Source organism: Gobius niger (genome assembly GCF_951799975.1).
Source record: "Gobius niger genome assembly, chromosome: 15".
Taxonomy (NCBI): domain Eukaryota; kingdom Metazoa; phylum Chordata; class Actinopteri; order Gobiiformes; family Gobiidae; genus Gobius; species Gobius niger.
The window spans coordinates 9,025,255-9,051,245 of record NC_136866.1 but is presented as its reverse complement, the minus strand read 5'-3'; the positions used below and the strand labels follow the sequence as shown (position 1 = coordinate 9,051,245).

Here is a 25,991-nt window from a genome sequence, read left to right as displayed (position 1 = left end):
TAACCTCTGTTTTGTCAATTGGTAGAACCCTGAGACACTGGTATTTGACAGTTCTGACAGAAAATAAGCTCATTAGCTCATAGGCCAGTGTTAAGAAGAAACACAGGTGTAGGCTTATATATAAACATCTTGGGCAGGCCAAATGTAATGATGTTTCATTACATGTCTATGTTTTTGGTTAGCGTGTTAGATTCATATGGTGCAAATTGACATTTATTTTACTTAGCATTTTTGTTTTTCAAAGTTGTCCACAAGCTGCGAATCACTTTTCGGGGTGGGGAGGCGGAGAGGGGGCCCAAGTACCCGCCCTGACAAGCGGGGAGCTGAATCAACGGCACAAATCTACAATCCCTGTGTGAACCACGGGTCTTTCTGTGGAGCGCCTGACCATAACCTGGGCTACTGAAGGATATTCGCCAGTGTTGTGCGTAAACGGTTGTCGTATAGAGCCATAATTGGACCCAGTACCCGGGTAGTGGCTCATTATGAAGTTGCGAGGAGGATGCGGGAGTCTTATTTAGCGCAGAAGATGCTGCTGCCGTCTGCATAGTAGCAAAGTGGAAATTTCCCTGGAAGTATTAGCCGGAGAAACGTTTCCTGTAATCGCACAAACAAATGGAGTAAAAGAAGAGGAGGAGGAGGAGGCTCCAGAAGAAAAAAGACACAGCGGTAAAGTGATAGTCAGACTTTGAGCAGCGGCGGGAGCAGGAGCAAGTCTCGCAAATAATGTGTCATATTTTTGTAAAAGGAGATGCGTAAGCCTCGTGGGACAGGTCATCATCGCTGCAGTGTAATAAAAAGTGAGCGGCACTTGTAGGGGGCACAGGACGCGCAGCGGGCTGGAGGCGGCACACGAGAACAGACTTTACGCACTGCCATCATTCAGAAGATATACTTGTCTGTCACTTCACAGTTTGCATCTGGGCTCGTGCTTCAACACTGGACACTTTCTCCTGTTTACCGAATGCTCTGGCTGGACGCTTTCAACATTTGGACTTTTTAAAAAGGTAGGTTCATATTCCACTACAGTGATCTTTCGGTGAGAGTCAAACTTTCTCAAATTCTCCCCGATCTGCTACTTTCTCTGCCTTGACACAAACTTTAGAAAACTACAATGAAAGACAAAGTGTTACGGGAGCTTTAAGAACTACTCATATTAGGCTAATTGCGTGGGTCCTGTGACCGAATGATCCAAAGCCAGTTTAGGGAAAAGAGTTTTCCTCAAAGCCTTACCTCATTTCTAAAGACTTTTATTTTTCTTGTTGCAGGTATTGGGACGCATCGTTCAGTGAATTCAGACAAATAAAAGGAGTTTACTTCGGCTACACTGTCTTGCCGGGAGCTATGTGTGGACCGCGCAAGCACTTTGCCACGGGACTAGTGCTCCTCTTGTGCGCATTAACGGGCCGCAGCGTGTGCGCGCCCTCAGCAGCCTCGCCGACGGGGTACGCGCAGCACAAGGAGAGGGAAGACTTCAGGCGGATGGCGGAGGCGGTGAGGCACGTGGATGAGAGCAGGGTCCGTGGCAGTGCCCGCGTAGATGTACCGTTCTCATATCGAAGCAGAGTTGCAGCTCTGGAGGCGCGGGATTTACGGAGTTCCAGAACGGACCGGGGGGAGCTGGTGGCGGGTGAGTAGTTTACAGTGAGGTGTAGATATGTGCACGCGTTCAGATTGTGAGTTGCTCTATTGTTTGGAAAGAACCACATTGATGCCAGATTGAACCGATACAATATTTTTTTCCACGTATCCATTGAAAATGATTTAAAAAAAAACATAGGAACTGCCTGGAAGATCACTAATGTTTTTTTGTTTTTGTTTTTAGTGTTTCCTCGAACTTCCAAAAAGAAGGAAAAATTCATCCAGCACCACACAGGTGAGAGTCCTTTCAAGTCAATGACTGCCTACTTAAGGCTGATGTGTTAAAGCGGGTCTAATTGTGTTGCTCTTCTTCTCTCAGGCGGCCCGCTCTACTTCAGTCACAAGTGCAGAAAGCACGCGTACAGACTTTACCATCAAACGAGAGACTGCACAATACCAGCATGTAAGCCAAAAAACAACTCCTCAATTTTGTCTTTCAACAGCTACAATTAAGAACTGCTGCCAATTGCATTTGTTTTTCTTCTCTATTCTTCAGATTATAAAAGATGTGCACGACTTCTCACAAGGCTGGCTGGCAGCCCGCAGTGTGTGGAGGGGTAGCACAAGGTAGTCAGCATATTTCTGACATATTTATGCATTACCAGTCCATTAAAACAGAACATGGATCATGAATGATCAGTCATGTTGAGTTCAGATTGAAATCATTATGTTTCTCTCAGACAATGATTTACTGTGCACCAACATGCACCTCACAAATAAAATATGATCAAAATCAACTTTCATTACGCCATTAGTTCCTGGACAGAGTTTGCGAGATTCAGCCAAGTTCTCAATTTCAGCTGAGTTGTTTTACTTCTCTGTTGCAGGATAGGAGGTTGTCCAGGAGAAAGCAAACTTTTTGTAATGAAGTGCCTTGGACTGCAAGAAGAGGGCAACCCACAATACAGTCTCTCCATCCCTGACTGATTGTAGGTTCCACTTTGGCTCCTGAAGAGTCTGTCAAGGACAAGGATTACTGCCACAGTTTGTGCTCTCTGCGCGTCTCATTGGTCGGTCGTGATCACATGGAAGCTTCCAACATCACCTAACTAAGACTCAGATGGGGCAATGACCACGTGGAAGACAAAGACCGCAGTGCTGCTGTTGTGCTGCCATCCAAAAAGACATTCGTAACACAAAAAAGGGAATGCATATTTTCATTTTGCTCACCATGAGAAAAGAGCATCATCGAAATTGTTTGAGGTGTGGGTTGGCTGTTGAGTGTGCAAAAACAGTCAGTCATACTGCAGAAACAATTAAGGAATGAAATTCTTAATTTATTAACACATACTTTTGCTTTTTTTAAATTCTATTCTTTGACGTCTTCAGAGAAGCTAAAGAGGACAGTTTTACGTCCCAGACCTGTGGATCTTGGTAATGCCGGTAAAGTCTATATTTATATGAGGTTCACACTGTATATAAACAACAGGGCCTGACCATTTAAACCAAGATAAATTATTATTTACATATTGTAAATCAAATGACTGGCATTTATCAAATGTGTCTTAAAAAGCCAAACTTATATTTAAATAAATTATAAGATTGTTACAAATAACAGTGATGTTGTAGTGTTTCCCAAGTGGGTAGTACTTAATGCAATTGTTATTCTTAGCCTGGTAATAGACGTTAACGGCCCATATGCAGCAATTTGTTAAGATCCATAAATAGAAAGGAATGACAAATCAAGATCAAAAATATGTTGAACGAATATTTAATTGGATCAGTTACACAAATTTGGATAGCAAGATCAAACCATTTAGAGAGCACAAAGTGGATCCTCTTATTTTATCTACATTAAATGCTTGTAGATGACACACTTTGTAGTCACAAAGCTGTTCAGATCAAGAGTTCGTGTCCAGGAAGGCTTTGCAGCATCGAACACACTGTTCGTACACCGTTTCAAAGTCTTTGTCACTGCCCTAAAAAAAAAGAAAAAAAAGTTTTGAGTCAAGCTTGTCCTGAAATAACTTGCCTTGACAAAAAGAACCTCGTTTCACAAAATACATGAGAATATTTCACTGCACTGAAAAAATCTCTTCTAAAAAAAGGCCTGGGTGGGCAGCTGAAGACCTTTAACTCATCTCTACACACTGTAATAAATTCATAAAATTTAATCAACTTCATGTTCAATACACACAACAATCCATAAAAACGGCCACAATCACAGCTGCCTTTTACAACTACTGCACAGCTTGACAGCAGAATTACGAGTTTTACATGGATTTGAAGGAATTTGTTTCTAAGGATTTTCAAATGCAGCAACAAGTTAAATAGAGTGTAATAAGCAGATAGAACAATGTTTTAACGACCCAAAGACTCTGGTTTCAGTAGGATCTGATCACAGTTCTAGAGGATGCTGCTTTAGTCATGCTTCTTTGATATTTTATTGACCCTCCGACTACTTGCCCCACAGGGCAAAGAATCTGATTATCTCTAAATGTTGACAGCAACCGTTTCCATGAGGCTCCAGAGAATTCCAGGCTGCCAAGTATCCTATATGCTTCACAGTCCCCCAACCACACTGACTGTAAAGAACATTTGTTCACCTCTTCATCTGGCCAACCAAGGGCTGACAGACTCACTCAGGCTGAATGTCACACATTGTTTTATGCCAAAGTCTGAGACAAATTAATATGACTGACTTCAGTCACATATCCTGCGGTCTTACCACAGCTTCCTAACGCCACATCACTAATACTATGGTGCCTGTTTTCACTCATTAATCCACAAAATCAAACACAGTCTTGAATTCTGGGGCATGCACAGATTTTGCCAGTAAATTATGACATATAAGATTAGACACCTATTTAACATACGGACCATTTCAATTTGACACCTCCTCCAGCCTCACAAACCACCCTCAAACTCACCTTTGCTCTTCTCTGGCTAACCTCATTACAACCACCTTTTTTCAAATACTATTAAAACAGTCAGCAACCATTGTCCAAATGATTTGAAACTTTTGGAAAGGACATGAATAAAAGTGATGGAACTGACTACAAATTAATTAAACTAATTCCGAATAAATGTATTTTAATCAAAAAGTTTCAAAACAGAACAGATACTAAACTAGTCTCTTAACATGCTATTATGTTAATCAAAAACATTTTTTGTTGCTTGTACATTTATTATCGACTTTTGAACACTTTGCCATTTCTATTTAAAACGGTTCATAATCTGTGTTGTTATTCTTCACCGGGAAAGCCTTACATACACAAATCATGCTCAGTTATAGCATAAAAAACTAGTCAGAAATACCTTCACTCTCATACTTACATAATATGGATCTTTGATGATCAGCTGCTTTTGAGGGTCATATGAACCAAGAAGCTCAATCTTGGCAGTGGCATTTTTCACAGAGTTGGCCTTCTTTTTCAGATCACTATGAGCAACACACAAGACATCATTCAATACATATATACTAAATTGTCTGATAGGCCGATGTGCTTGTGTGGGGGGAAAACAACTCTACACTTTATTCAAAAGGAAATAAAATGGGCTGTGTCCTCTTTTGTCTTAAGAGAGATGTGATTTCCCACTCTAGTCAACTTGTGTGAGAGAAAAACTGCCCAAAGAGCAAAGACGAGGCATCTAAGGAACTCGGTAAGCTGCTTACAGATCAAGATCTGCTATGGGCATGTGATCTCAAAATGATCCTTAAACGTTCAAAGTAGCAAAAAATATCCCTCCCCCCTGACCTTGGAAAGAGCTTAAGGAAGGATATTGCTCATTAAACAGAGGCATTCACCTATACGTTAGTTTTACTTAAATGTTACTTGCCGTGGGTTTGGTCTGTGTAATAGATAAAATAGAACTGCTATGACAAGAAATAAGATGAATAGTGAACACAGCTAAATACTTGCCTCAAATTGCTCTCGTCCATACACAGAATATACTCAAAGGTTTGGAAATCCTCCTTGGTCACCTGAGGGGAAACGCAGGACAAAACAAGTGTTAAGAAGCCGGGATCCAGAGTCTGGTGTGAAATCAAATACTGAAAATACAGTGGGAGCCTATTGCTGTTTTTCAGGTGACATCACATCGTTCTAAAGGCCTATAACATTTATGCAAGTGGGGGGCAGGTAAAATTATTTTGTTTTTTAGGAGATTTTTGGTGTTGCACAGAGAGAACATAGACCAAGTCAATGATATTAATGATATTATTTTGTCATTCATACGTTTTCTTTTTAGATACTTCTTTTGAAAGAATAATGCAGTTAATAGGAGCAACTGGCTCCTGCCCCCCACTTGGTAGTGTGACATCATCACATTCTAAAACCCGCAAACAACCAATGGTCATAATCTTCGCATCTGGAAGGAGAGAAGCTGAATAAAGAAAGCAGTCATCCCGATTGTGCGGTTTGTGATGATTTAACGGCAGTGTAAATAGGCAGGAACCCATTAGTTCTGAGAATGTTTTCGATATCAATTTATAGGAATGAAGGAGGATACAAGGGCTAGTAGAAGGGAATAGCATAAAAAGTACAAAAACGGTACATTGATCCAGATGTTCACACGTACCGCTCATTCATATTACATGAGGATTATGAAGCCAAGTTTTCCCGGAGTTCCCACAAAATCTCTCCTAATCTCCAATCATCACCAAGGGCTCCTCGGTCAACAGTGAATTAATACAGTATATTTTGTTCTAGTTCTTCAATAGCCAACTGATGTTGTGGAGGAGACACACTTATGCAGCCCAGAGAAATGTCTTTGTCATTGTAAATAAACAGAGAAAAGTCATAAACTATAACACGTAAATTATATTAAAATGGGGTCCAATGGGGCCAAACAGTGCATGCATTATAAACTTACAATTCTGAACAGGAGTTAAAAGCCAGAGCAAATCACAAAGGTACAGTAATGCTTGATTGTAGTAGGGATTTTCAAATAACGACAAGGGGAGCAAGGAGGGAAGATAGGGATGAAACGTCCTAAAACACAACCAACCCAGTCCAGTTGACAATATTTGGAAATCTCTGCAACAACGGATAATTCCAAGACAACTGAGAGCCTTTACGGACAGTGCATCTTAAGCTGGTTGAAGTTAAGTTGTCCTTTCTTTTTGTCCCTGGATATGTGTCCTTTGCATTTGACCAGATGTGGATCCAGGCAGTCAGAATCACCTGTTTGGACGATTAACTTATAAATGATCTGCACACTTGCTATGATTAAAACGTTTGTGTCAAATTGTTAGAATACATCTTGAACAGCTTATCTGTGAAGCATCAAACCAATGACGAGCGCAATTAACGTGATTAGGGAGATGAAGGTATTTTGGCTGCAACAAGTAATTCTCATTCTTCAAGTATCAACTCAATGATAAAATATCCTGGCTATGATTTCCGCTAAGGTCTTAAGACACTTCACAAATGTTTTAGATTATTAAAGCAAATATGCAGTAAACATATTTGTAGAGGTTAATAATGTCAAAAAGCCCTCTCAAATTGGACAGATTGAATGCTCAGCCATGCATACAAACTATTGGAAATAGACAGAAAGAACACACACGATTATTTGAGCTCATGAGGTGGACTTGGTTGGACCTAACTTGACTTGAACTTTAAAGAGATTCGACTAAGGTGTAAACCAGTATGGATTATCACAGGGAAGGTGAATTTTACACACTCGGTAAAAACAACTCAATCTTCACAGCGAAACTTTAGGGCACTATAGGAGAAGGTGTAATACAGTGGAAAAATGCCAGCAGTGCATAAGGTCTCAATGCTTTACATAGACATCTTGGTGTAATTTCAGGTTTGTTCAGGATTCAAAACGCATGCAGCAAGGTGATATGTATTGCACAATGGATCTTTTTTCAATACCATAAATAAAAATTGTTTTTCAATAGTGTCACAGCATTCCTGTAAAAGATTTTCCCACCTACAAAACACATGTTGTATTATGGTTACAGAGAGACTAATTATTGTTTATTGAGGGAACAGATGTGTAGCTTCTGATAAACACCCATACTAAAAACAGGCACGCGCAGACTAATGAAATGAACAGTAATTTAATCATTTAATATCAGCAAGAAAGTGCGTGTGAAAGAGGAAACAGCTGTACAACAACAGAAACGTTACTTGACAGGTTCAGGGACACATGTGTGAAGTTCAATTTCGAGACTGGAAAAATCAATGAAAACTGACACTGATATTGAGAATAGTGCAACATTTAAAAAATATTTCACCATGTTGAGGGTGTCAGCTTGGCAGGTTTCATCTTTAAAAAGGTGCACTATGCAACATTTTATGTGGAAAATGTTTGTATGTTAATATTTGTGTGTATTTGAGCTTGTAGTGACCAGCGGCTGTCTGATTGGTCAGCAAGGGGGCTTTTACTTTCCATCACAGTCTCTATGATGCTGCAGGACCAGAAAACCTACAAAACAACTGATTCTGGAGCGCCACTCATACAGCCGCTGGGTCACTACAAGGTCAAATACGCACAAATATCAACTTTTTTTTCCACAAAAAAAGTTGTACAATGCACCTGTATCTGCAGAGCAAATTCCACCTTTTGTGACAACCCACAGGACACGAGGCTGTACCTGTCGCGCCCTGTGGCTGGTCTCAATGCCATGTTTCCTTAGACAAGCCAGTCCTCGGTCATCTGGGGAGCTCCCTGTATTCCAGTCAGAAGTAGCACCACTGTCTATCACCCACTGCAACAACATAAAACAAAAAGGGGCTAGCTACTGGGGAGTCAGAAATCGTACCTGCCTGGCTATGTGCCTCATGGGCACATCATGCCGTGTCATGCAGGCCTGCCCACGGTGATCAGGAGAGCTTCCTATCTCATATGTAGAGGTGGCAGCACTGTCTATTCTCCACTAGACAAAGGAGAGCATGTGGAACAATCAAAAGGTAAGATGCTTGCAATTCAACAAATAAAGTAGCATTATGATTAACAAAAAAAATAATAACTTTTAGAGTGCAGTAAGGGTCCAAAGTAACAATATTACTGGTTTAGAATAAAAATAAGGATCACACCTTGTCAACCACTCCAGCATCTGTTGCCATCTTCTGGAAGACGGCTTCTGCAATTGGGGATCGGCATATATTCCCTAAAAAAAAGAAGAAAAAAGAAGAATTTTAGCCATCACTTTACAACCACACACTTGCAACACGGACGTGAACAAAAGAGCATATATTTCACACACCGTAAATATGTTACTTATTAGTGGAGAAAGATCTGAGAATTGCGCAAGGTCCATGACCTCTATTGGGAGTAGAAATGCCTTTGTCGGGAATTAATCAAATCTACGAAAGGATACGTACACCTTTGTTTAATTAACACGAACTAATTACTCATAAATCATTATAACTTTTAGCTTGAAGAAAACAGTCTTAAGGATGCCTGTGTTTACTAGCATCCGATCCTTTCGCACCTGTCATTCATTTGATGACAAACTAAAGCAGCAAAGGGAAACTGTACTATAACTATTAGGTATAATTTTACACAATAGTAAGTAGTAATCCTTACATTAGTAAATACAGAAGGCCTGCCAGACAAATAAGAAAAAACCCTTACCCAAACAAACGAACAAGACCGACTTGGCATTAGAGGCCGCCATGATGCTCTGACAGGGGTCCTGAAGAACTTCTCATGAGGCGGCCAATTAGCGCCTGAAGAAAAAAAAAATGGAAGGCGATAGTACCACAGAAATCAAGCTTCTCCTTTTTATTTCTATGGATAGTAAAGTCAGTGTAGTACAGCCTGTGTAGTTGACAGACACTTTTATACATTTTTTGATACCATGTTTATTATTAACGTGGTTTTGATACAAACTTGCAGTAGGGATTCAGGGTGACTCAGTCGCTGCATTAACCAATTAACAATTCCACTTGTTGTGTTTGGCCATTATACTGCAGAGTACTCTTTTTTAAAAGTTTGTTTTTCCCCAACGATGAACGGTAACACAGTAAAAGGCTATTGGTTAAGGTGCTATTGTCAATCAAATGAACCAATCAGTATTGAGGTGATACTGTCATACTACTGTGACTTTTGAGCTTTTTAATTGAGTCGCAATGGAAACCTTGTGATTGAAGCACACATGCACACATGTCATTTATGTTTCAGGTATAAAGCGCTACTTTGGGCATGACACTGGTCAAAAACAGGACATAGGTGGAACATTGATTGTGTAAAACTGGGACAAATCAAAGGTTTTGCATAAATTCACAGGGACAAAAGACAGGGGGCTCAAATCTTAGACTCTCCTGGGTAAAGAGACGTCTGGTCACCCTTATCAAATAAGCATAAACATAATAAAATGCATGTCACTAAGAAGACAAAGAAGATATTTTTTACATTTATTACCATGAAAAACAGGTTGTCAAATGTCACTTTGTAGCTTTAATGTTTCTCAGCAGCTTGAAAAACCTTGCCCTTGCATTCACATGATGTAAGGTGTCAGAGCACAGCTTTAGCAAATGGCTTAAGGGCCTCAGTTCAAATTCTATAGAGAAACCTCATCAGTTGTGTTTTCTATTTATAGACTAAAGCCTTTCAATTTACTTAGTCATGGAGGAAAATACAGATCCGGGCATCCAGTGTGATAAAAATAACATGTTGTATAACATTCTTCAAAGGTCTTTTTCACTTCACCTTTACTCACAAAGTGCTAGTGCCTTCCACAGATTAGCTATAGCCTACCTTTTTTGAACTTGCAAGGAAAGCGTATTAGTCAGGCAAGAAAACACAATGGCTGTAACTGTTATGCACTGTTATGATGGGAACAGTGGTCTCATATAGAACATCATCATCAAATCTGTTAACACCAGTGCTTAAAAAATCATCTTCTTGTTACGTTTACTCTCTTCTGCAATGGTTGAACAGAAATGTAATTATTCCAGATGAAGGTTTTTGAGTCATTATCTGAACATCATCTGTTTGTGAGTACAGATGATGACTCAAGAACCTTCATCTGGGATGGACAAAGCCTGTACGAAAGAGAGCTAATGTAATTAGTGTCTTGAAAGACAATGTTGACAGGACCTTGCAATGCTCTTAAAGCAGAACTTATTCTGTGTTTGGAGTGTTTGGAGTCGTGAATGACCCTATTGAACATTATAGTATTTTTTATGGTCTGGTTTGTAAGTGAATAAATATAACGGATAATGCTGCATACTGCGTCCCAAATACGACTTATGAATTATGATCAAAACAACCCGATAACAGTCATTTTAACAGACTAAAATGGAGATCTTAGACGTTTACTGTGCATTAATATTAAAGGAAATGTTTTCGGGGAAAGGCTTGCAACCCACTGTAAACAATGCCGCGACCAACTTTTGGGTCCTGACCCACCAGTTGAGAACCACTGCACTAGACTGTCTCATTTTGGCAGTTTGGCACTTATCCCCGACGGGGCAAATAAAAAGGATTTTAACTGTGAGGTGGTATTTCTTTTCGAAAAGGCCTCTATTTCGGGGCATTTGTTTTGCTCCAACAGTCTCTCTCAACTGGCTTAACTGTTCTAAAAGATCTGCTTTACTTTAGGGGGAAAAAACTAAAGCAACCAATAAAACTTACTAAATGCAGCTTTTCATCACTATCTGTAAGCCCACTCATTACTGTGTACACAAATTTGCCTCATTTCATGCTGATAAACAACAGCCTTACTTGTTTATTGAACAAATCATGAATAAACTTTTTGTTTGCTTTTTCATAGCTTGCTAACCTTAGGGCTTGTAAGAACCATGCAGTATGTTTAATACATTCACATCTGACGTCACATCAGAGATTCCTCCGATCAAGGTATGTTTGTTTGTGCTTTTGCATATATCTAATTTATCAATCAATTCAATGCAAATGCTGACTCCACATCCAAGCATTGTGGCAAGTGTAGTCAAACTGGTTGCAGGAAGATTTTTATTCCTTCAAAAGATGAATTCAAATAGTAATGCTGTTTCTCATATACTAAAGAGAGTTCTCCCCGTTTCTTTCAGTATTTTTGAAGCATTTTAACAGCAGTTTCTGTCTTTCTAGTCTTGTGCAATAACTAGTCCTAAAATGATCTGTTGGGTCACAGGATATACTGGTGGGCCGGATTTGACCTACAGGCATGACATTGCGTACCCTTACTTTATGACACAGCATAGTGACATCTCAGAAACACTAAGACGTCTTTATTTCCTCAAATGCAGCAACAAATTACTCCAAGCTTGGTTTTGTGTGTGTGCCTGGTTTATTTCTCATGTCACACTCCATCACAATTTTGGGTTTAAAATGTCGTGTGGTCCACAGTACATGCATGGTCTGGTTTCATTTTACACAACAATCAGCCTTTGAGTGTTGGAATTACGACTCCAGCCTATATTTGCAGTAACAGGGGGATTACCGCACGTAAATTAAAAAGCCATATTCACATTAATATCACAGTATATCTTGTCATCACTCACTGTTTATTTCTGCTTATTGTTACGGACACATCTGTTTAAAACCCGCTGGTAAAATCCCTTAATCCCATTTGAACACTCTGAATTTTATGGCTTTGTTTGATTTCCTTTTATGGTTAATCCATGTCTGTGCAGTTCTTTTTTGCAGAAATGTCTTAATTAATGTTTTAGGAAATGAGGAAAAGCCATGTCAGTATTTATCATTGTTTGTGTTACAGTGTTATCCTTTTGCAATATGGAGACTGGCTGTGTGATGACCTTACATTGCTGCCTATTAGCTGTGCATGCATAAATACTCATTACAAGTCATTTTACATAACTCAAACAAGCAAAAGATGCCTTGTGCAATTCTATTTGACAATTTGCAAGCCATTTTTAATTAGCTTTCATTCATGTCTTGAAGATGGCCAGTAATTGCTGTCAATGACCAAGTAAAAACACAATGCTAAATCTCATTAAGTGTGGGAATATATTTTTCTAATGAAGTGGATAAGAGGGGATTAAATAAAGCGTGAATACCCAGCGGGGCTCTGTCTGAAGTGTTATGGCGTCAGCAATGTGTTTACCTGGACTCTACACTAAGTGATAATAATAACCACAGATCTCAGTAAACCAGGATTAAGAAGTTATGAAGCATTCACAGCTAAGGCATCAACGGGGAAAAAAAATAAAGTGTGCTGTTAACATGTGTTATGCAAATGGCTTCAACAACAAGAAACGCTTGGAAACATAGAGATTTCACTGACCCGATGCAATGTGTGATGTTTTCTATTAAACACTAGTCAAACAGCAGACATGTTTTATCAGTCCACAAATAACACAATAAATCACTGCTATCTTAGTCTTTAATTTTAAGTTTATTATGATCAATGTGTCTCAAGTGACTTGATGAAGCCAATAGTTGTTGGTACATTGAGTAAAAACACCGTAATTATTGTTGAATTAACTCTATTATAATATGTGTAATTTGTTATGTTAGAGAAGGTCTGTGTTTTCAGTAAAAATAAATTACTACATTTATTGAAACATGTTTTTTGGGGTGTGGAGGAAGGGTGTGAATAGACTGCTATTTGTCCATGTGAATAAACCTATTAAATTATTATCAATCATTACCCATTTGTTAACAAAGGAGTATGAAGATTATTTCCTAACTGCTTGCCCTAGTTCTGTACCAAACAAAACAACACAAATGCAGCTGGTATAAAAGTCGTGGCTTTTCACAGACATCACAGTGCTGCCCCCTATCTTTTAAAGGGCTGTTGTGATGTTCGAGACTGTCAGCTTAGGAAATGCAACCTGATGTGTTTGACCATTTCACACCCCCAAGTGCAAACAAAAAGGAAGTACAAAATATCATATTCAGTCATATCAATATGTCTGTTGGCTGAAAACAATGACGTTTGGTTGGACTCAGATTAGAACTGTAGCAAATCGAAAATGAGGCGTCGTGATGAAGAGGGAGTTCAGTTAATTCCCTTGCTCCAGCAATTATCATCATCATTATGGAGTCAAGTTAGAACTAAAAACATTTTGTGAAAAGTATTTCAACTGTTTTTCTTGAAGAATATAAACAGAAAGCAATAAACGCCACATTGTTATTGTTAATTTAACAGATATGTATGATTTTTTTTTTTCAACCTCTGGTGATGCTGTGAATAAACCTGACCTGGGTAGCTCTGAGAATATGGCTCACCAGGTAGAGCTAGTAATATGTATTCAGCTCAGTTTACTCCCCTTTCTTCCCCTTTCGAAATGCTTTTCCAAATCATCTGACAGATTCACACAATGTCCTCACTTTACAAAAATGTCCTCACTCTGTTGGTTAAAAACTCAGACTGGTCCTCACAGTGTCGTAAGTACAAGAACACGCGCACACACACACACACACACACACACACTAAACAGTTGCACCTTTTAGCCCAAACCAAATCATAAATATTTCAGGGCTTCTGGGAAATTAATTTAATTTAAAATTTAGTGTTGTGGTCAGCTGTGGATTTCTACTTTGCCTCAACGTCACATTCTTGCCTTGATTTTGAGCCAGATTTCTCAACTCTTTTTATGACAAAAAATGGTGAGTAATTCGAAAACTGAATGGTGTGATCTAAATGCCAAGCCTCCTTCAAAGAAACAGTTAGTCAGGCCAGTGCGTCAATTATTTGTCTATACAGTGGGGAAAAAAAGTATTTGGCCAAAATCCAATAGAATGTCTATGTGAAACTGACCAAATACTTTTTTTCCCCACTGTATAGTTTAATGTTGTATACTGTATTGAGCAACAACAGGTATGACAGGCCACATGTCTCAGGCAGGAAACTTCCCTAGAAGTGTCGGCTTTCACCGTTCAGACTTGATGCTATCAGGTGTACTTTGAACGAGCTTGTGTTTGGCTAAACCAGAGCTCGATGGGTGGGGTAACGAGGAGTGTGTTTGAATAGACAAGGTGAATTGTACTGTCTCAAAGCGTGCTCAGGCAAGAAGCGGGCTTGCGTGGAATCCTCATCCTTTCTTCTGCTGTGAAGAAGCCAGAAGAAATAGAGCTTTTTTTTTCCGGTATATGTGTGTTTTGAAACAATGGAGACTTCTAGTGCCCCTTCAAAGATCCTGGAACGCGGTCCCGACTATCTTCGCAAGCAAATGGAGTTGGAGAATGAGAATAAAGCTGGGTTGAGCGCAGTGGAGCGGCTTGCGAGGAGTAAGCCAAAGTACGTCAAAAGCCAGAAAGTCATCAGCTCGACCCAGGAACCGGTGATCTCTATCGGGTCTGTGTCTGTGAGCAGCAAAGGGTCGTCTAACCGCAGCTTGAAGGGAAGGCTTGAGAGTGACCTAACATTGACAATCAGCAGTGGTTCTGTGCCAAGTCTGTCTCCAGAAGAGGTAAGAAGATCGAGCTCCAAAAAACGCCCAGATTCTCTCCTCCTATACAGACAGAAATGTGATTTATTAAAAGCTTCAGCCAACAAGCGACGGCATCACCTTTTGCGAAAGTTACAGTGCAAGGAGCAAATTCCCACACCTGAGGGCAGAGCACAGGAATGTACAGTGAGTGTAGCACCTCCACAGGAAGACCAGAACGGCGTGGCTACAGAAAACGATCAAGAAAATACAAGTTTGCTCACTGTTCCAAACGCTACAGAAGAATTCAGAAGATCGGGCAGAGGAGTGAGCCGATCTCATTCCGACATCAGCTCAAGGTACTCTAAAAACTTTGCAGACTTTGATGCTTTTTTCAAATATTGCGGGCTGGATGGCGACGTTATCGCGTCTGTGGGGAAGGAGAACTTCTCAGTGCACTCAGAGGAGATAGAGTTACACGTCAGAAGCATCAGCACATCCAGCACATCGGACGATGGCTTTTCCAAGAGCAGCGGGGACAGCGATGGCCTGCAGGAGGACGAGGTGCATGGGAAGATTCGACAGGAGACCTCTGTCATAGAGAGAAATGCAAGGATTATTAAATGGCTATATAGCTGCAGGAATGCAACAGAGAGAGGGAAGAAACTTAGAGACCTTGATGTTCATTAGAAAAACACTCATCAAAACAGCCTGAAACTATTGCAACCTCACCCCATTAATTTATCTGGTCTCTCATAGATAACATAAAATGAGGTTATAAAGAGCTACAATGTGGTATATGGATTTTGATGGTAGGACACTTCTTGTAGTCATTGCGCAATAAATATCCCACCCCTTTCTGGAAAAGAAATATCTGTCCACAAACTTGGCATTTGGGTAATGGTTTAAATTACACTCGTGCAATCCCTACAAAACAAAATAGGTCTAATAATGTGTTGTAATAATGGCTGTCTAACCACAGCCTCTCATCTTTCACTTAATTCGCTCTTTGTCGTCTACTTCCACAGTGGCTTTCTCTTTTTGTCTCTTTCCCTGAACTAACCTTTTGATCAAACTCAACCACTGCAACCTGAGCTTAAGAAGAACAAGGGACATTATTGTCGACAGACTGTCATAGACTCACACCCTGTCTGTGCTATTTCCACAATAGAGTAAACATTTTTGTACTGAAAACTGTTTTCTACTTTGATAAACATGTTAAGGCACTCCCTTAAATTGAGCCCATAACACAAGCAAGACAAGTTCAGACGTGCATTTTTCGCTGCGCTCCTGGGTTGTGTTATTATGTTACTATCAGTTTGTGATTAAAAAGAGACAGACAAATGCACAGAAACAATAAATGGTCATAATTATGAACATATCGTACTTACTTAGGCTATAGGTTATTTGTTATTGTATGCATTTGTTCTTTGCTAAAGACAAACTATTTGTGTAAAACAAGAAATAAAACAATGTTGTTTCTCAGTCAGTCAGTTGATTAAGACTCAAAAAAGGATACATCAAAACAACTGGATTTGTAAAAAAGACTAATTACGAAATGGTTATGAATTATGAACTACTCTTGTGACTGCTTTGAGCCTATGTCTCTGAACATGTTTTATAATGAAGTATTGTTACAGACACTTTGAATGAATTGATGTGATACACTTTAATGTGTGATACCCAAACAATGAAATGCAGTTCTACTGTTAGTTGCAACTAACCACCAAGAGGGGGCAGCATATTATAAACAGCGCATTGTATTATAAGTTTGCAGTATATTACCTGTTTTTAGAGAGGCGCCAGTGCAGGAGAAGCCTACTTGAATAACATACTGTTTTGTGTCGTGACGAGCAAAAATAAATTATATTCTGTTTAGACATTTTTATTATTATTATTATTATTATTATTATTATTATTATTATTATTATTATTATTATTATTAGCTAAAAAATATGTAGACAATGTTGGTGTAGGTCTAGAGTTAATACCAGAACGACAGACAGTGCTACAAATCTAAGACAACATACAAGAGATAAGAAAGTAGAACTAAATGCGTACACATATTTTTTTCAGTATCACATGTTACCACAAATTTAGGCTCGGTACTGGCCCAGCTACAGCCAGTAGAACTAAAGACATCCGGTCAATTATTAATGCACGACATCGGAGGCTAGTGTAACACTGACCCAGACAAAAGGGCCAGTAAAATATAGTTACGTGTGTGCTCCTACGTGTGTTATACCCACCATCTTGATAGTAGCATCATTCACAACCGTCCCGTGCACACTCTCCCATCCCCCATTTCAAAATCAAAACATAAGTACATGTGCGTAGTCTCTGTCACGTGTAATCGAAAGCGCCCAACAAAACAGACGGGATTATAATGAGAAAGTTGATTGACAGGTCTGTGGTCCAATGAGCGGCGTCATGTTGGGTAGCAACAGGATTTTTTAACCAATCAGAACACGGAGGGGGCGTGGTACTCTCTGCGCTGTGTTTACTTCCGTGATTATTTTCAACGCAGCAGCAGAAGACAGAAAAGGTACGATAAGGGAGACTACTACCTGTCAAAGGTTGGTTCGATAGGTTTTATAAAAAGGATTTCTGGTTGTTTATGAGCAACAATTATATTTTTTTCTCATCTATTCGTGTTTACTCAGCTGTCACTCTCTGCAATTGTCTCTAATCGGCGTGTTTTTAATAGCGTCAATTGTCCATTAAGATTATTTAACACGTCATTAACAATGGATGATTATGTTTTTACAATACAGTGTATAAAACAAATGTAAAGATGGGCAATATTTGGAAACTAGGCTGTACTGTAATCTCAACCTCTCCATCCTTTTATACAAAAACTACACAGAATCTGTCAAAATGCCTTTCTTGGGCAAGGACTGGAGGTCTCCGGGATGGTGCTGGGAGAAGACGGACAGTGGCTGGAAGAGGAGCGTCTTGTACGGGCAGGAAAACGACATGGACTTTCCAGAGTAAGCACACCCCTCTCCCTTTGTTTGTTTTTGTGACCTGCAGGTAGGTCTCACCTGAACGTGCATTTAGACCCCTCAGGTGAAAAGTAGTGCAACCATTGGTTTGTGTCTAGGAGAGAAACATGAAGAACGTTGTGCCAGTGAGATCAATTAAAAATGTATCTACAGACCGCAAGTTCCACAAAAGCATAGTTTTCCATTGGTGTTGGAAGTTGAATTGAAGATAATGTTTTCATTGTTATAAGTCATTGTGCAGTCTGTATAAGGGGAAGTATGCTATTGCAGATGTATTGGGAGCTATTGCATAAATTAAAAACAACATTTTGGCTCAGCTGTTTTATTTCCCTTTGCATGAACTTCAAAGGCCTAAACTGTGATCATCGGGGTGAAGTGGGTCCCTCATAAAAAGCTGTTGCTATTTAGAGTCCATGGAAACAGATAGAGAAGCACTCAAATGATCAGGCTTTCAAATCAAGTGAAAATTTACATGACATCACCTCACTCATTCAGGTAAATTATTTGCACATCATTTGCATTATCAGATATGTGCACTGGTCATCAAGTACAAGAATAGAAGCATGGAATGGGTGTGATTAGACATCTTTTATTTAGCTGCACTAGACATCCATGTGTCCATGTGTGTGCACTGAAACGTTGATTGTGCTTGTTGAGTGGTTCTTATCATTGTCTGCTGTTAGAGCAGTAGATCATACCAACACCACTATTCATGGCTTAAGGATACTTTTAATACCTGTTTCCTAAGATACTGGTTCCTCCTAGAAGCTAGTTTGTAGTTCAGGCTTTGTAAATGTAAATAGAGATTTATTATGTTGGAGGATGAGTGCCTTTTTTGTTTTTCTTGTTTGTAGACTGGTTGGTTCACTTTCTGCATTGGTTCTCTTTTTTAACTTCTCATGTTTGTTTTTTACCTCAGAAATCTTTTGACTTTTTTGCATGGTGTTAATAAACTAAAATCAAAGTCATAATTACAAAATTCAGTATGACATTGTAAAAAAGCGTTTTTGTTTTCTTTTATAAAGAGCTATTATCTTATTACCATATATGGTTCAGACTATCGCCTCCGTCACACGAGTCATATACTGGCGTGTTGTTCCCAGGCGTGGTCAGCTTGGGCACCTATAACCTGACTCACACCTGTGTATCACTAGTCCAGGCACCACCACAGGGCGACAGACATGGTCAGCCTTCTGGATCAAGTAAAGTCAAACACAAATGAGGTCTATATGTTGCCTCTCACAAACACAAGGGATCAGATGAGAGCAACCAATGATGTCACTCTGTCCAATAACCATTGGCTTCTATTCAACATTTCGTCAAAGTCCAGTGACTTCATGCTATGGCTGCACATAGTATTGCCAGGCTGGTTGCTAGAAGAAAGGGGCCCATTATAAAGGAACTGGACTGGCACGCAGTGTTACAGAAAGAAACATCTCATGCCAGCAAACAATTGTGGCCTTTTGTCTGAATCGTAAGAAGCATTGGTTACAACATTGTACAGAAGCATGTATTAAAATATAATGTATATAATAATAAAATGTATAATAATAATGTAGATCAAAATCAGAAACAACACCTAACTTTTACTTTTTTCCATAGACATAATATAGTGTCCCTGAACTATAATTTGATTTCTTAAAGTTGACAACATTTTCAAATTTTAAATAATCGATTAGTAAGTAAATGATTAGTTATTATAGCCATTTAACAAATGAATTACATTTGGTGACAAAAAAGTACTGAGCACTTGTTTCACTGAAAACAATTCCCTGTGTGTCTAATATTCCAAGCCTTTCAGTAAAGGTTTGAAATTCTTGCTGTGACCGGACAGGACACCTTCAGATTTTGCTGAAGCATGTTCCAGATTAAGGGGCCAGAGGAGGAGAGACAGTTTTTACCACACTCTACACTGGAAAAAAAAATCTTAAAGGACTTGAAGGAAGGGAAGCAAACATTGAACGCTTCCTGCATTCTTCCTTCAAATAATTAAAGGGTTGGTTGTTGTTGTGTTTAATAGCATAAAATACAAATAGCCTTGAAACTTTTTGCGTGCAGCTGCAAACCACCTGTGATGGGCAGGTTATCGTGTGCTGATCCTCGTCTGTGCGTTTCTTATTTATTGCAGCAAATCCTTACACCTTATCATTGAACTGAAGTTTTTCATGCATTCTGCAAACCTATTACTGGTTAAGACCAAAGTGCTACCTTTTATGTGCATTTCTCTGTAATGGAACAAATAAATGGGATTACCTTTGAGTTTATAAAGCCCAATAATGCGTGAAGTCTCATGAACAAATGTTCTTAGATATAAAAGAAGGAATTTAAATTACTTTCAGGAACCTGCTCCTTCACAGATTTTTAGAGAGGTATTGGAGGTTATGTATGGGCCACAAGAATAGGGGGCAACAGATGGTAGAGTGGGTCGTCTCATGATCGTAAAGTTGGGGGTTCGAATCCCAGCTGAAGGTGTACACTGTCGTCGTGTCCTTGGGCAGGACACTTCACCCACCTTGCCTCCAGTGTCTGCGTACATTGGTGTATGAATGAGTTTTCCCTTGGACTCTTGGCCCACTACAAGGATTCCATTGTAATGTCAGACTCAATCTCAGATTAACGGTTGGATTAGGTTGGTGAGGATAGAACAAGATCAGTAATCTTATATGTTTTCCTAAATTGTGCAGCCCTCGTCTTAAGTATATGTTTAGAAGACCCCATGGGGACAGGCATTTTGTTCTCTGGAAACAACATTATATTGTCTAATACTTAGACAATGAAGCCTTTGTGATTTGCAACCTTTGTGATTAATATTGCAGTCCTACTTATAGAAGGCCCACTAAGGATAGTCAAATAAGTGTGCATCCTGTTAAATGCAAAAGGTGGCCATTCCACCTATAAATGTTAAAGGCAAACAGGGAGGGAGCCATTCCAGGCAGCTTGGGTGAATGGTGTGTTAGTGGTTGTTTTTTGACGGTCAGAGAGTCTGTGAGTGCTGATGTGTGTAGCCGGGCTTTTGTCAGACCACCTCGAAGGTATCTGTGGCTACATACAGTACAAAGTCACCACCACCATGTTTATGGCGCAATATAATATTATTTCTGCGTTAAAGTATTAAATGTTAATGTTACCATAATGTTGATACGTTAGATGAATAATTTAGGCAGTACCTGTGTAGTGCTGATGCAACAAGTGAAGTTGTGTGTGCTCTCTTCTTAGCTTGCTGTTGTGGATTTTCTTGCTTAATCAAGCTTAAGAGATGTTCGTCTGGTCAAGATGTGAAGTTTATTACACAATGCATTGCGGAGAGGGTTACACATAACGCGAGTTCATGGTAAGCTCTCCCCGAGTTAGCTTTGGCATCACCTTTTATAGGTGAGCACACCAAAGACACACAACAAGGGAAGCACAGAAACACAAAGAAATGGTAATGCAGTTGGAGATGTCAATGCAGGCCACCAAAAGGCGCTTTGCATGGTACTGCTTCAAGGTGGCGTTTGGAAACAGAAGGAGATCTTTGTCATGTTGAGGAGACGGGCCATTTGGGCCCTATTGTCTAGAGGTGTGAGGGTCTCGTCTGGAGCACAGGAAGAAGCCGGTCTTTCTACCTGGTTTAATCACAGGCTCCAGCAGGTGACCCAGCGACAGGACGCCATGTGTGGTTTACCAGCTTAACTGGCTAAACTTGTCACAACATTGCCCAGGGCTTGTGCATGCATGTGCCCCATACCTTTAGGACAAGTCATTTTCTTTAGTTTTTGTGTTTTCCAGTAAGACGTCCTCAGATTGAAGGCTAAAAATAATCTCTTGAAACCGTTTTTTTTCCCCACACAGTTGTCGTAAAAAAAAAAGGAAAAAAGAGTGGCTAGTTGTGTATTTAATGAAACTGTTTTATACGTCTGACAAAAAGTTCCCACATTGTCTGTAATATAATACTTTGAACTGAACATCAAACGAATCCACCGTGCTACGAAGGGCCCAAACTTGTCCAGTTTGTTTCAGCTTGCATTTTGGCCTTGCTATATTCTTGCCTCTGCTAATAGGCGGCTATTGAAGTAACAAAATTGCATGTTTTGTGTCCAGACTGTGCAGTGACAACAAAGAGAACATGTTTGTTGAAGACGTTTGCGACCTGAGCAATGACAAGAGGCAAAAGGACCTCTACAACAACAACACCAAGTCCCTGTGTGAGTGCCCCATAGCGACAGACATTCCTCATGCTGAAGCTAGGTGCAATAAAGATATTTTTTCCCCATGTTTTGAGGATACTGTGTGCAGGAGTAAACATAAGAACTGACACTTACTTTACACAAATGCCTTTGGTATTCCTGCACTGAATACTAATCTCATACTTCTCGTTGTGTTTTCTCTAAGTTGTGAAAGACAAGTGGATATATGTGCATAAAGTCGGCACAAAAGAAGTAAGCAAAGCTGCAGCAAAAATAGCATTTGTAGATTGATAATGGACTAATTGAATTTCCCCTTTGTTTTTACAGAGACAAGGCTACAGCACACTTGGGGAAGCCCTCAACCGTCTCGATTTTTCTACGGCTGTTCAGGATTTACGAAGATTCAACTATGTTGCAAAAGTAGGCCATCATTAGTCATTAATTTTGTAGGGTGTGCACATGCATTTTTTGTAAGTATTATTTTTAAGTATTAATCTAATTACTTTTTTCTTATAGCTTTTTCAGCTAATAGCCAAGTATAACCTTTCATCTTTAAGTGGAGCTGCTCAAAAGAATTACTTCAATGTACTTGAAAAGATTGTACAAAAAGGTGAGTGTCTGAATTTAGCCTTTGTTTAGCTCCAGGTCATAAGCAGCCAGACAGCTTCGTTAAACAGCACATGGCTCAGAAAAAGCAACTGGACCCCTGTGTTACTGGTAGGAAGAAGTCTTTGCCAGACAATGTAAAGACTTTAGGCAGAAGTATTGAAGACGATCAAAGACACCTGAAACTAGATATTTTTGTTTGAATTAACTGTAATGGCTGGGACTGTGTGCTGGAGCAGAGGAATTATACAAGCCTTGCTTGTCCCTGCTCCATTTTCACACAAAGCTCGATAAACAAAGTTGATTGTTTCATCTCTGGCCATAGGGCGGCAGTCTGTGTATTATTATGTTTTAATTGACTGATTTAATTGATTGATACTGTATTTAACTAAATGAGTAAACCAATGATCAAAGTTCTAATTTTGTTTTAAATATTTTTCCATCACAATAACAATATTTGGTGTGCCCTCTAGTGCTTGATGACTGCTACAACCCTCGTCTTGTCAAAGACATTCTCCAGGACTTGGTCTCTACGCTGCACAGTTTGACAGTTCACGTGGGGAGAGTGATCCTCGTGGGAAACATCAACATCTGGCTCTCCCGATTAGAGACCATTCTGAAGTGGCAGGAACAGCTCAACAACCTGCAGATCCCAAAGGTCTGTGTGAACTCAAGTCTGTGGATGTGTGTTTAATTAATAGTCTTAACATTCATTTTATTGTTCTCCTCAGCATCTGTGCAATGGCATGTCCTTAAGTGACCTGCCCATTCACATGCAGAACAAAATCATGTGTAAACTATCTGATGCCTGTGACATCATCAATCTGGGTCAGGCCATGCCTAATCTGCACTACCTCAGTGAGGACAAGATCCTCTGGAAAAAGCTCTGTTACTTTCACTTCTCCGACAAAGAGGTGAGGGAACTGAAAAAAGATTTAATGTGTTTCAAGTTTTTTACCACTAGAGGGCAGGATTGTTTGAAGTTTGAGCGCTCATGTGTGGGCCCTCCTATATTTCCCCACTGGTCAACATTGGCTCTTAAACCAGAGACTATATCCATGTTAATACAGTGTTTCTGTAGTTTCATAGGAACTTGGTTTTGACCAAGAGTGACAATGTGGACTGGAAGCTGATGTACTTCACATTAAAGAAACATTACCCTTTGAAAGAGCAATATGGAGACACTTTACACTTCTGCAAGCACTGTCACATCCTTTTCTGGCAGGTAAACCTTCCCTTTTTATTATTTATTGATATATTTACAAAATACTTGAGTTTCTCTTTGGATCCTGTTTAACACTTTCTTTGGTGTGGTTTCTTTCCTTTCCTTCTGACTTCTCTTATTCTTTAGGATCTACATCTGGCATTAATCTTCAAGGTACTTGGTTTACTCTACATTTCTGTGTTGACTATATCTCATGTGTGTTTGTGCTGAAAATTGTTTGTCCTGCCGCCTTCTCTTGTGTTGGCTCTAAGTTGCTTCATAAATAGAAATCAGGTTTATAGTAGTAGCCTTAGTAGCCTATGCTTACACAGTAGGCGCATTGAATTCAAGACCATATTTGATTCACTTTGAAAGCAGTGGAGCATTGTTGCCTCATTAACAAAAACGAAATGAATGATTTAACAATTATTCCAGTGAGGGTTTTCAAAACAACACCACTAACACGTTTCACAATAAATCACAAAACAACTACCAGTGTAAGTTATTACATCTAAAATCACACCACTACACTGAGATAAGACAAGACTTTATTGAGCTCACATGGAGAAATTCCCTTGTTCCATCAGATCTTAAGAAACACTCAGGAGGGTGCGAAATACACAGGAAATGTGCAATCAAGTAATAAATAAAATGAAAATGAAAATAATCAAAAATATCCAACATTGGTATTTTTAGGTGGTTTGAGTTCTTGAGAAGGTGATCAACAGAATACTCAGGATAACCCAAACAAACATGTAGGAATGAAACAAAAACACAATGAGCATGTTAGAAGCTCAAAAAGGTGATCCAATCCCAAGACTATAATAGGACATACGTTAAGAATAAGTAAACAACCAAAAACCCTTGTGTAGTGTTATTGGACTACACTCAGAAAGTGGTTCTGAAGAGGAGACAAAGATGCTTTATTTACAGCTTGTGTGTCTGTGACAGGACTGGGGACACCCCTGCACAGCCATCGATCCTGACAAGTGCCTCATGCCCATCTCCCCACAGGACTTTATAGAACTCTTCCAGTAGTAACCCTCAGTGTCTGTCCCAGCCACGGCCACCCCTCAAAACCAACCAAAAGTGCGGATGGGACTTTTCCTATGTAGTCAAATACAAAGGGCTTCAAGCAATGGTAATTTTGTGTCCTTATTTCACTTGTTATTATGAAAAAGATACAAGTTTTTAATGTTATAAAAGTTATTAAAATTGTTTACTGCTTCAAAACGCACATGCAGAGGGATAAGGCTGTCTAGACGCAGTATTGTTTTGGAGGAAGTCGTATGTAAAATAAGGACTAAGCATGTTCTAATATGATGGTTTACGTAAGTGATTATGGAAGTAAAGTTGAATTGTTACTGTAGTGTTTGTGGTTATACAAACGCATGTGTCTGTTAATATGATGTACTTACTGTAAATTTTGTCCTTGTGATGTCAGCTTTGTGAAGTCACATTAAGAAAATAATGTCAAACTGAAAACAACTGTACAGGTTTTTATATTTACCAGGTAACAGACAGGGAAATGTATAAATGCTATTTATGAAAGATACCGCTTTTATATCCTTTTCTTAAACTTTTGTAATCTTCCTTCGACGCTCCCATGTCGTGGTGGTCTATCGGGTGCTATTGTGACTATTTCACAGGAAGTAACAATAATAAAATCTTTTCTTTCTTTTTTTTTTTTAAATGTGTGGTTTCTTAGCTCTACATAATAAATGACATGTAAACATACCTACCTGTATTTATCTGAAGATAAAGGTCTTGTGCGCTAGTAGTAGTAATACTGCTCAGTGGGTTTTAGCCTAATAGTTAACTTTTGTTCAATGTCTTATTTTAACTTGTCAAGATTTAATTAATTGGATGAGAATTTACACTTTTTAATGCTCATCAGACTTTTATATTTTACAGCATGGACTTGGATTCTTTAAACAATAGAAGCATTTCTGTACATAATTAATATACAAAGCTCTTATTTAACCTGTGTGATCTTCTGTTCAGCTCAAACCTGTGTCTCCCTCCATTGGGCCAACACAAACAGTGACACCTGGTGGCAAACCGTATTGTTGCAAAGAAATGTACACAAGATGACAGTGTGTTTTAACAAACATATATGTACATCATTTTA

General features: G+C 39.3%; 4 protein-coding genes across 5 annotated transcripts; 3 read left to right on the top strand and 1 right to left on the bottom strand.

Annotated features, from left to right (window-relative positions):
- The first annotated feature begins 1,264 nt into the window (after positions 1–1,264).
- On the top strand, positions 1,265–3,114 carry alkal2a (ALK and LTK ligand 2a). Its single transcript, XM_079572042.1, has 5 exons — positions 1,265–1,630; positions 1,826–1,876; positions 1,961–2,044; positions 2,138–2,208; positions 2,469–3,114. Exons 1-4 carry the CDS (start codon positions 1,345–1,347, stop codon positions 2,200–2,202), a joined length of 486 nt encoding a protein of 161 aa, XP_079428168.1. The 5' UTR covers positions 1,265–1,344; the 3' UTR covers positions 2,203–2,208; positions 2,469–3,114.
- Positions 3,115–3,393: 279 nt separating this feature from the next.
- On the bottom strand, positions 3,394–9,269 carry acp1 (acid phosphatase 1). Of its 2 annotated transcripts, none has more exons than XM_079572183.1 (6): positions 9,175–9,269; positions 8,634–8,707; positions 8,192–8,305; positions 5,505–5,566; positions 4,918–5,023; positions 3,394–3,560 (listed from the first exon to the last, which is right to left on the bottom strand). In XM_079572183.1, the coding sequence occupies exons 1-6, from the start codon at positions 9,215–9,217 to the stop codon at positions 3,483–3,485; spliced, it is 477 nt and encodes a 158-aa protein (XP_079428309.1). In that variant the 5' UTR covers positions 9,218–9,269; the 3' UTR covers positions 3,394–3,482. The 2 variants fall into 2 exon arrangements, with proteins under 2 accessions (XP_079428309.1, XP_079428308.1); XM_079572182.1 differs by lacking the exon at positions 8,192–8,305 and adding an exon at positions 8,360–8,473 and having other exon boundaries at positions 9,175–9,231.
- Positions 9,270–14,325: 5,056 nt separating this feature from the next.
- fam110c (family with sequence similarity 110 member C) lies at positions 14,326–15,824 on the top strand. Its single transcript, XM_079572179.1, has one exon. The coding sequence runs from the start codon at positions 14,619–14,621 to the stop codon at positions 15,567–15,569; it is 951 nt and encodes a 316-aa protein (XP_079428305.1). The 5' UTR covers positions 14,326–14,618; the 3' UTR covers positions 15,570–15,824.
- A 1,536-nt stretch (positions 15,825–17,360) lies between these two features.
- Positions 17,361–25,507, top strand: fbxo25 (F-box protein 25). Its single transcript, XM_079572338.1, has 11 exons — positions 17,361–17,455; positions 17,746–17,869; positions 21,965–22,068; positions 22,256–22,302; positions 22,378–22,470; positions 22,567–22,660; positions 23,130–23,314; positions 23,388–23,570; positions 23,738–23,881; positions 24,008–24,034; positions 24,812–25,507. Exons 2-11 carry the CDS (start codon positions 17,757–17,759, stop codon positions 24,896–24,898), a joined length of 1,077 nt encoding a protein of 358 aa, XP_079428464.1. The 5' UTR covers positions 17,361–17,455; positions 17,746–17,756; the 3' UTR covers positions 24,899–25,507.
- Positions 25,508–25,991: the final 484 nt, after the last annotated feature.